The 11,178-nt window shown below is 49.9% G+C and overlaps 1 protein-coding gene across 13 annotated transcripts in view; it reads left to right on the forward strand.

The window, feature by feature from the left end:
- The window catches only part of MSI1 (musashi RNA binding protein 1), a 51,640-nt gene that overhangs the window by 35,792 nt on the left and 4,670 nt on the right, over positions 1 to 11,178 (forward strand). For 9 of the 13 annotated variants that reach the window (XR_005589449.1, XM_039504577.1, XM_039504576.1 and 6 more), the window contains 5 exons: positions 1,835 to 1,883; positions 5,240 to 5,322; positions 5,916 to 6,033; positions 7,835 to 7,915; positions 9,223 to 9,279. Coding sequence is in view for 12 of the 13 variants with exons in the window: in XM_039504577.1 (XP_039360511.1) it covers positions 1,835 to 1,883; positions 5,240 to 5,322; positions 5,916 to 6,033; positions 7,835 to 7,915; positions 9,223 to 9,279 (388 nt within the window). In the remaining variant the exon portion in view is untranslated. The remainder of the gene's footprint in view (positions 1 to 1,834; positions 1,884 to 5,239; positions 5,323 to 5,915; positions 6,034 to 7,834; positions 7,916 to 9,222; positions 9,280 to 11,178) is intronic. The other 4 variants (XM_039504574.1, XM_039504575.1, XM_039504580.1 and 1 more) reach the window with 1 other exon arrangement.

Below are 11,178 nucleotides of genomic sequence, written 5' to 3' on the forward strand. Positions count from 1 at the left end.
TAACCCATGGGATCCACCAGTCGTGAAAGCTCCCTCCCCTTCCAAGCTCTGCAGGTAACAAAGACCATTGTAAAAAGTGGGTATGGCTGACGAGAGTGACAGCGAGCAGCTGGAGCATATTTCCACCCATTAGGCAACTCCCCCCCCTTCCACCTGCCTCAGCGGAGAGAAGCAGGTAGCATGGAGTGTCAGACAAAGTGTTGGTTGTCATATCTTCCATATACACTGTTCGGACCCCTTCCGCTCAACTTGGATCACTAGTGAGTTTCTCGGGTCTTGGCCCTGATGGATCTTGGGCCTAGCTGGGAAAGTTCAAGTCCCACTTGCCTGGCTGCAGTGTGGCGTGGGATGGTAGCTGAGTCCTCTGTATGTCACTCTGCTCTTTGGAGCTGGCAGATGTGGGTGGTGACACCTGTTCTTGGGGGGGGACCCAAGTGACCACATGACCCTTTCCCATGTGACATTGTGGAGGGTATTTAGTAATGGCCTCTTTCCATTCTCACTTATGGGAGAAAGGTGCCCCTTTATCTCACTGGCAGCTGAGGCTGATGGAGCCCCCTCGTCGGAGGGGGGGATGTTGGTAAGCCCCCTCCCCATCCCATTCCAGCTGCAAGCTCTCTTTTGAATGAAGCCTGGGGCTTGGCCATCTGACAGTGCCGGTTGGTAGAGATGGACTCAGCCCCTTGTGCTTCAGGCCACGGACTGCAGGGCCTTTCTGGGGAGGCAACATCTCAAGGCTGGGAAGGAGGAAAACAGGGAATTGTAAGTGGGGGAGGGAGAAATAGCTGATCCCAAGCAATGTAGGCTGCTTTGGTCCCTCCTGGCTGTTGTTGTTTGAGGCGGAGGAAGGTCCTGGCTAGCTGCTGGGTAGATACTGTTGCCCCTCCCTTGAGCACTTGCACATCCAGTTTCATAATCAGATTAAGGCAGTGGTATTAGCGAGGAGCACGGGTCAGTGGGACAGGTTTACATGGTGGTTTACGCAGAGGGGATTGGAGTGCGTTTTTAACTCTGCTTGGCCTGACTTGTAGCTGCACAGATTTGCTTCTCTACAAGGAAATACCCAGCAGAGCACAGGCAGGGGAAAGAAAGTTGCACCAGGCCCTGGTGGGGGCAGGGGGTGGAGAGGGGCCCCAGGGTGGGGGGAGGGAGATGGTTGGTGTCTGCCTCCACTTCCCCCATTCAGTAGGCAGCACTAGCTCAATCCTTGCAGTAAATTTTCTCTAATTACACCCTCCAGCAGTGGGAAACCTCACTTAGAGGAAAGCTCCTCTGGGGTGGAGGTGGCTTCCCAGAGTCCCCAAGCAGAGTTGTCTGTTGTGTCTGAGGCCTCCATTTTCCATCTCTGTGAGGCTCTTGTTCCTTCTCCCCTCTCAGGCTTTGGTTTGTGCACACGGAAACCGAGACAGTCAGTCTCTCTCTCTCTGTCTCTGTGGAGCTGCAGGCAAATTGTCCAGGGCTGCGTCCTGGCTCAGTGGGAAGGAAAGTGCCTGCCCTCCCCAGAAGATGGCTAGGTGGGAACCTGTTCCAGCACCCTAAAAGTTGGATGGAGATGGGCCTGTTGGTTCAGGCTGGGAGTCCCTGCCCTCAGTACAGTGGGGAAGCTTTAATGTGGGGGAAAATCCTGTCCCATTGTTGGGTCAGGGCCCTGGCACTTGGGGGGCCTCCCAAGGGTAAGTGAATGGTTGATTTGTGTGTGTGTGTGTGATGTTCCGCTTTGGGGGCAGGTGGGTGTCTCGTTTCTCTCTGGCATGGGGCCAGCCGGAAGGAGGGAGAGAGCTCTTTCTCAGTAATAACTTGATCTGAGCCCTTTCCTCCTTTGTGCCCCTTGCAGGTGGATGATGCTATGCTGATGTTTGACAAGACAACCAACCGACACCGAGGTGAGGGCAGCACCCTGGCAGCGTGTGTGTGTGTGTGTAAAGCTGGCAGGGGATTGCGTAATGACAGGAGCAGCATGTGTGTTTGTGGTGATGGGGGTGGAGGGGAAGCTAGTGTCCCGTGGCCAGCAGCAGGGCATGCAGGTCACAGCTGCTCTTTATCTCACCTCCCATCACCCCATCCCTTAGCATCCGCATCCTTTAGCAGAGTCCCTCGCAGCACAGAGAGCTTTTGTCCAGCCCGTTTCCTGTGCTGTAAACTTGCCGAGTGGCTGATATGTGAGAGGAGGCAGCCTCCTCCCCTCCCCAGCTACCTACGTGGCTCCAGTTGTCTGTGTGTGTCTTACCTTGTCCTGAGTAATCCGAACCCTGGGGAAGCTGACGCAAGACCCAGAAGAGTGCCTGCCTCTGACCCCTTCCTCAGCCTGGGGCTCCCAAGTCACCTTTTCGTCAAATCCCATTTGTGGAATCTGGTTACAGAGTGGGAGCCTGGCTTTGGTATTCAGGCTCTTGGGATCAGACAGGAGACCACTGAATTTGAGCCTTAGTTTTGGAGGTGCCTGATGCTCTTGTACATGTGCCCTCTAACTGGCTACCACTCTTAAGAGGACACCACAATGGTGTGCACCATCCTGAGGACACAACTACACTGTGATGGTGGCAGCCCTTTGCTGGGCCACTGCCATGTTCACGTACGTCACTAAGCACTTACACAGTGTGTTTGTTTATCTGCCTCAGACTCACACAGGAAGCACTTTCTGCTTTTGGCTCTCTCTCCCAGCCATACTTAGTATTCACACTTGCTGTCCAGGGTGCCCTTCAGTGCATCCCATTTTCTTACCGTTTAGGTGATTCTGGTTGCCTGATTTTATAGATTATACCACTCCAGCCCCACCCTAATGGGGGAGAAAAATGGCTAGCCCATAATAAATCATCAGATCCTGCACTTCTGCCCTCTACAGGAATTGGCTAGAGCAAAGTAAGCAATCATGAGAAAAGAGGGAGGGTCCTCGCATGGACCAGTAACTGATTAAAAGATAGGAAACAAAGGGTAGTTATAGATGGTCAGTTTTCACAATGGAGAGGGGTAAATAGCAGGGTCCCCCAAGGATCTATACCAGGACCAGTGCTGTTCAGCATATTCATAAATGATCTAGAAAAGAGGTAAACAGTGAAGTGCCAAAGTTTGTGGGCGATACAGAATTACTCAATGTAGAGACCTCGAAAACTGACTGCAAAGAGTTATAAAGGGTTCTCACAAAACTCGGTAACAAAACGGCAGATGAAATTCAGTGTTGACAAATGCAAAGTAATGCACATTGGAAAGCATAATCCCAACTCAACATACAAAATGATGGGGTCTAAATTAGCTGTTACGTCTCAACTAACCACAATGACTCCAAGATCTCTTTCTTATCTCAAAACATCTCTGGCAGTCAAAAAAGCAAACCAAATATTAGGAACTGTTAGGAAAAGGATAAATAATAGGACGAAAAAAATATCATAATGCCACTATATAAATCCATGGTATGCTCACACCTTGAGTACTGCGTGCCCCATCTTAAAAAGATGGATTAGAATTGGAAAAGATACAATGAAGGGCAACAAAGACAGACTAGGAGAGATTAAAAAGATGGGGGCTGTTCAGCCTGGAGAAGAGATGACTAAGGGGGGATATGATAGAGGTCTATAAAATCATGAATGGTTTGGAGAAAGTGAATAAGGAAGTGTTATTTAACCCTTCACATAATGCAAGAAGCAGGGGTCACCCACTGAAATTAATAGGCAGCAGGTTTAAAATAAACGTAAAGAAATAATTCACAATATGCACAGTCAACCTGTGGAACTCATTACCAGGGGAAGTCGTGAAAGCCAAAAATATAACAGGATTCAAAAAAGAATTAGATATGTTCATAAAGAATAGGTCGATCAATGACTATTAGCCAATATGGTCAGGGACGCAACCCCATGTTCTGCATGTCCCTAAACCTCCAACTGCCAAAAGCTGGGATTTAATGACCGGGGATGGATCACTCGGTAATTGCCCTGTGCTGTTCATTCCCTATGAAGCACCTGCCACTGGCCATTGTTGGAAGACAGGATACTGGGCTTGATGGACCACTGGTCTGACTTAGTATGGCCATTCTTATGTAGAGCATTACAGAAGGGGTAGGGAGGACTGCCTTCCTCTGAGCCATCAGGTATTGGTCCCTGCCTGAGACAGGATATTAGACTAGATGGACCAATCATCTGGTCTGGTGTTGGTAACTTCATGGCTTCACTGTAGGGTACTTCTCTTGAGTTTCCAAGGCACCAGATACCAGACCATGATTGGGGCAATATAAATTCCTACCTGGAGAGAAAGGAGAAGCTCATGGAAAGAGTCCAGTCTATCTTGGAAAATACTGAAAAATAGAAAAGTGTGTGTTTAAGTGATTTTTTAGCACTGGTGAAGTTGACTCAGCAGCCCTGGAGGCTGAAAGCTCCATTTAGCCACAGCTGCAATGCAAGCTCACTCAAAGTCCCTCTCTGCCATGCCTCTGCTCTTCCCCAAAAGGGCCACCCCTGGCTGCGAAAAGGAAGTTTGGACTCCAGAGCCCAGTCAGTCTGCTGCCAGTCTTGGCAAAGAAGGGGTCGGTTAGAGATGTGCTCTGAGCATAGGGCTGGGAGGCAAGAACTCCCAAATTTTATTCCCACCTCAGATACTGATGGATGGTGTGAATGTGAGCAAATCACTTAACCTTTCCATGCCTTGGTTTTGCTCCAGAAATAGTGATTCTGATACTTGCCTGTCACACACAGGGCTGTAAGGACCAATTAATGTACAGTTAGGGCTTTGAAATGTGCTGAATTTCACTATTTGGGATGGTGATGTTAGTGATGTGGGTGCCTGTCTATTGGGGACTGGACTGGGACCCACCAAACTCATTTCACATTGTGAACAAGCATTGGTAGGACACAATTTTGTTCATATGGCCCTCTGCTGGATTGGAACTCTCTATTGTGGTATCAGTCATTAAGCCATCTAGTTTGTCTTGGAAAAATGGCAAAGTTTAATAGACTAAATCCATCAGCAACGAGTGCCAGGGGCTTTAATGAAGGTGGGAGGTGCAGAAATGGAGCTGGGAGGAGAGAGGGAAATCTGGGAGACGACAGTGATTTCCCTGCTCCTCATATGAGTGCTGCATGCATGCAGGACTTACTGGAGACCAGAGGGGAGTGGAAGTATTGCCATGACCCAACTGGTCCACCCCACGAACCTCTGGGTTGCCTTCTCTCCTGGGCATGTGGACAGGCAGGTGGCAGGTACTGATCACACAGAGTTGTGCCCTGACCAGGAAGTGTTGCCCTTTCTTCAGGGTTTGGATTCGTCACATTTGAGAGTGAAGATATTGTGGAGAAGGTGTGTGAGATCCACTTCCATGAGATCAATAACAAAATGGTAAGTGTGAAGAACAAAGCTGGCGGTGGAGGGATGGGGTAAAGCACTGGGGCTCTGGGACTGCAGGTCAGAAGCAGATGAGACCCCTGAAATCACTGCCCCAGATCTAGGGAGGAGGTACTCAACAAGGAGGGGAGCCACTGCTGGTATTTGGAGCCCAAAAGACAATGCAATCTAACCATAATTGGGAATTGTAACTGACCCCTGAGTGCTGTACAAGTGTTAACTAAACTTCTCCCCACCCCTGTGAGGCAGGTATCCTCGTTTAACAAATGAGGACACTGAGGCTCCAAGGTTGTCTTACCGAAAGTCACAGAGAGTCAAGGACAGAACCACGGGTAGAACTTTTAGTCACCTGTTTTAACTACTCAACAATGGTGCTTCTCTAGCAGAGTAACAGGGTGGGGGAGGCTGCAGGCCGTGTTAGTGGCTGCAGGATGGGAGGCAGGCTTGGGGAGTGGTGCATAGGACAGCAAGCGCAGCGGTTCCAGTGCACTAAGGCAGCCCTCCTGTGCCGTACTGTATGTGCTCCGAGCAAACATGCTGTGCAAGTCAAGGCCAAGGTCCGACACTTTTTTTTTTCCTTGTGGCAGGTGGAATGTAAAAAAGCTCAGCCAAAGGAAGTGATGTCCCCCACTGGCTCTGCGAGAGGGCGGTCCCGAGTGATGCCTTATGGGATGGATGCCTTCATGCTTGGGATTGGCATGCTGGGTAAGCGCTTCAAAAAACCCTTCTCTCTAGCCCCCACGTCATACTTGGCAGCAGCAGTACGGGACTCTGCTCCGGGGGCAGAAGGCTTTATTCTAGGACTACGTTTCTAGGGATAATACAGTGTGGGAGGTGGCTCAGGCTGTTCAAGAAGAGATTGGATCTATGACATCAGACCCCATTTTGAAAAGCAATGCTGAAGCTGGGAGGAGGGCTGGGATCAATTTATGATCACAAATTGCCCTCTGGTGGCAGCATGGAAGAACTGTAGATGTACTGCGTATGCAGGGTTCTAGAGGTGGAGTCACAAAAAGAACAGGAATGCAGTTGGGTTGGGAGAAATGTTAACGCGTAATTGGAATTCCTGTCCAATATAATACCTATAGAACAGGATATACACTGTGACTCGACACAAATAAAAGGCTGTATATGCCCTGGTAACACAATTGGGCCAAAAGCAGAGTTTTCCACATCCACGTATATTACTACTGTCCTAGGCCAGACTGTACAATTAATGTTTGCTTCAACCGCCCCAAATACTATTAGTCACCCGTCTTCAGCGGGGCGAAGGGGAGAGTGTAATCACTTCAAATACACAGGCAGAGCGTGTTCTCTGTGTATTATCCTAATAAACAGTCTCATTGTTTTCAAGAGGGATAAAAATGTCCTTGAGAATCCAGTGGAGCCTGTATACCACTGACTTCCCTCCTTTAGGGAACCCATTCTGGGTCACAAATCAAACTGGCCACTCTGACAAGGAAGTGTCTGTGTGGCATTGTGGGGACCTTTTTTCTGTGTTCAGGTTACAAAGGAAAAGGTGTGGGGTTCCCCCCACACCCCTGATTTCCAGCCCAATTAGCTCCTTTTAGGGTCTGTGAGTCAAACTTGGTTCGTTCTTGCTTGATCGTCACCAGCACCCTGAGCCCATCCAACCTGTATTATAGGTGTGGTTAAGGTGAACAGACACACGTGTCCTTTGGGTCAGGGCCCTGGGGGGTAGTGCTGGAGGAGGAACGCTCAACCTGGCACTTGGATCCCAGCTTGGGTTGGCAGGGCTGGTAGGCAGAGGAAAAACACCTCTTTTTTGCATTTGCGCTCGGCACATTCTCACTGGAGTTGCTGAGATAAAATAGATCTGGAACCCCACAAAGCCACTTCAGATTTTAGTTTTGGGGTTTTTTGAGTAGAACTGTATTTTAAACCAGCAGACTCAAATGAGTCAGTGGGAAATCCACATACGCTTGTCATGGGAGATCTCAAATTGAACATTCAGTTCTTAGTCAGCTGCTGGTTTTCTCATGGGACTGTTTAAAGTTGGTGATTAGCTATGACAGCGTCTCAGGAAATGGGAAGACTTGTCCTAGTGATCTGTGCCAGGAACAGGCTATCTGCCTGCACGTTTTCAGCCATCTGTTCTTTCTGTAACTACTTCAGAGTGTTAGCCAGCAGCTCTATTACTAAAGTAGATGATTGACTGGCATAAATCACCCATCATCCATATGCTCCCACTGTCTCTCAGAGCCCCCTTTCAGAAAACCAGCTAGTACTTTAGTTTGTGGGACCTTGAGTTTTCTGACAGGGAAATCTACATGTCTTTGCAGGGGAACAATGTCTGGAACGACAAAGGGGCAATGTATTAAAATTCTTCCCCAGATTCCTGCACGGTGCGCACTGTGTGGGGTAACTGCTATGTTACTTGGTCCTTTCGCAGTGTGTGTTCAGGCTATGGGGAGGCAGGCAGAGCTGGAACTGGAAAGTGGCATTGTGTGCATTCGTGTAACCATCCCCTCTTCTCTGCTGGCAGGTTATCCAGGTTTCCAAGCTGCCACTTATGCCAGTCGGAGTTACACGGGCCTTGCGCCTGGCTACACTTATCAGTTTCCTGGTAAGTGCCTCTTCCTGCCTATTCGTCCAGTTTGTCCTCACACTAAGGGAAGCCTGTGGCATGTGACCCAATCTCTGCCTGTTTTACCCTTGCCCTAGTTTGGACTTCCTTTAAATCTGTGAAGGTGGGAGGTGACGGAGGCCTGGAATAGGTGGGAACAGCCTACTGGCTAGTTAGGAAGGAGGCTGTAGCCATGTGAGTGTCTGCTGTTGCTATCCCCTCACTCCAGTGACAAGAAAAGTCCTAGGTTCATGCACCCCCCCTCTCTGCTAGGTTCCTCCGTGGGGGCTGCTATTACACAGAAGGGACCTTGCAGCTCTGCCTGTCTTGCTGCCTCTGTGTGTGTGTCTGTCTCTCCACCAGAGTCGCCACCTTTCTGAAAACAGAGTGCAGGACTTGAACCCTGCTAGCTTTAAATGGGCCTGAAGTTTCCTAGGCTTCCTAAATGTGAGAGTCTTAAGATGCAGTGAGTTGTATCCTGGATCTCTTAAAGGCCCAGTAAACCCCTCTTCACAACACTGCATATTTGTACATTCCCCAACCAGCCCCATTCCTCGTCTTGAAGCCCATATGTGACCATCGCTGCCTGGTCCCTGATGAATGCCCTGCAGCCGCTCTGAGCTTTCTGCTGGCCTCCTCTCCCTCCCCTTCCCGCACAAGCAAAGAGCGGGCTGCAAGGCCACCCTATAAAAGACTGCCCTGCTGTTCTGAGGATGAGTGGCAACTCTGAGTGTCCCCTGTCCTCCTCTGCCACCCCGCCCCCAATGGATTGTGTAGAAAGGCCTGACATTAGGCAATTGGCAACAGGCTCTGGCAGCTTTCATCTCTAAGCTGCTAGTCAGAACCCAGCCTACGTTGGCGGCAACTGAAAGTAGCTGTCTGGTAGTCTGTGTGAATCCAGTTGCTGGGTCTCAGTCCTAGCGAACCAGGTGTTCATATCACAAAGCCACCTCCAGCTCAACTGGCATTTGTTGGCAGTCCTAGCTGCGAGGCCAAGGATTGGCTGGGCCAAAGAGACTCAATTCCCCTTTCAACCCTAGAGATGGTCCCTCCAGGGCAGAGTTGAGGCACGTGGTCTGGGCTGTGCCTGTTCTGGGGGTAAGCAGAGGCTTTCAGTCTCCAGTGCTGTCAATCCAACTCGCAGTTCATTTAAAATAAAGAGTCGAAGGCCGGGTGCTGCAGTGACTTCCTCCATCTCTGTCTGGCCTTGTGTTCTAGCCAGAAAGGCCCAATGCTGCTTTCTCTCTGCCAGATCCCCCGCGGGGGTGTTTTACAAGTTCCTAAGTTGTCTTACATTTCGTTTTTAGAATTCCGTGTAGAGCGGACCCCTCTCCCGAGTGCCCCCGTCCTCCCCGAGCTCACAGGTCAGTCCCACTGATTTCCTAAAACTCACAAGCTGGAAGGGGAGAAGGGGCTTTGGGTTATTCCAGTGATGTCGCTGCCCCATAGCTTGGCGCAGTGAGACTGGAAACATTCCTCATTTCCTCTTCCATCTGCACTAGCTACATCAAGGACAGGGGCTGGGGGCGAGGGGTGGAGAGGGGAACAGAACCATGCATATCACATTGGAGGAGATGAGAGATGCAGATCATACATGATGAGGGCAAGTGGGCTTGAATCCCCAAATTCTCTAGCTTCTGAACTGCTGCTGTTCCCTGCCCTGTTTTCACTCCTTATCCAGGGGTTAGCCTCTAAATCATTGATGAGAACTTGTTGCTAGCAATGTGAATTCTAAGAAATCTACTACTGTAGTCCCAGCCTGAGCTGGTGTAGTGCAGGGCACTGGACCTGGGGGAGCTTAGCGCTACCTAAGCCCCGGGCTCTCTAGGCAGGGAATGGTAGAGGAACAATGAGTGTGGTGGAGCTCCCAGCTGTACTCATCAGTAGTGGTGGTTGAGCCTGATGTAATAGAAGGGAGGATGATGAAGTTTTGCAAGGACTAGTCAGGAGTCTGAGTATTTTCCCAAATACCTGCTTCTTCCCCCAGCTCCTCAGGCCTCTGAGTTTGTGTAGCATGTATTCTTGGTGCTGCTTTTTCCGTAGGCTCTTCCTTCCATGGCCACGTTTTCCCAAGCTCTGTAGCATGCCTGGTATTTGTCTTAGAAAAGCAGCTACGTCTAGCAGTGGGCTGGCCTCCTCTTCCCTATCCACCGACCCATCTTCCATAACATCCTTTCACTCTGACACTTCCTTGACAGCGTCTGTTTCTTGAAGGACTGGATTTGTCTGTAGTGAGGATGCAGACTTCTGCAGGGAGCTTATTATTTGGAAGCTTTGCTAGCTGCAGGGGGTTTGGGGAGGATTGGAAGGGGAGTTTTCCAATGGCGCAGAATAGTGCTGATCCTCGTAGAGTGTGCACGTCGAAGAACGCTGAGGTTGGTAAAACAAATTACTCAAAGGGAAGTGGAGTGTGTTAAGTTAATAAAGCCATCCCCTGGAGCCACATATATACACCTCTACCTCGATATAACGCTGTCCTCGGGAGCCAAAAAGTCTTACCGCGTTATAGGTGAAACTGTGTTATATTGAACTTGCTTTGATCTGCCAGAGCGCACAGCCCTGTCCTCCCGCCCCCTTCCCCGGAGCGCTGCTTTACCACGTTATATCCAAATTTGTGTTCTATCGGGTCGCGTTATATCGGAGTAGAGGTGTAGTTGAATAAGCCTCTGAAATTCCACCTGTGGCTGTGATTCTGTCAGCTCTCAGACGGAGTAGGGTTGGACTGGGTCTGCATTAGAATAGAAAAAAAATGGTGTTGCAAGAGTAGCATTGATAACTCACTCAAAGGTCCTCTTCCCTCTAAGTCCACATGGGACTAGTGCCCCTGCAGCGTGCGAAGAGGCACCTCGCTGCTGGAGGAGCATAAAACACAAGTCCCGCTCATTGGAGCTCATTAGAGAGAGACTGGTACTTTTGCCAGCAGTGAACTATTAATGTTGGTGTCCTGGCTACCTGCCATGTTGGGTAATTACAACCTCTGTCCCTAGATTCCCCCCAGAATTTCAGCTGGAGATGGTGGCATTCCTCACTTCTCTGCCGGGGGCTGTTAAACAGTCACCGGGCAGCTTGTTGTCAGTGGTGGGTGCTGATTCATGTGCACACCTGGCTTGCTCCCAGGACGTTTGTGCTCCCGCAGCTCCTGCTGAGACATCTGTGGGAACTGAGGGCATTCAGCACCCTGCAGCACCAGGCCAGTAGGTTGTGAAGTGCTTCAAGAACCTTCTGGCTGAACATGGCTCTATAAATGTCAACCATCAGCAGGG

The sequence above is a fragment of the Mauremys reevesii genome, linkage group 18, assembly GCF_016161935.1.
Source record: "Mauremys reevesii isolate NIE-2019 linkage group 18, ASM1616193v1, whole genome shotgun sequence".
NCBI lineage: Eukaryota > Metazoa > Chordata > Testudines > Geoemydidae > Mauremys > Mauremys reevesii.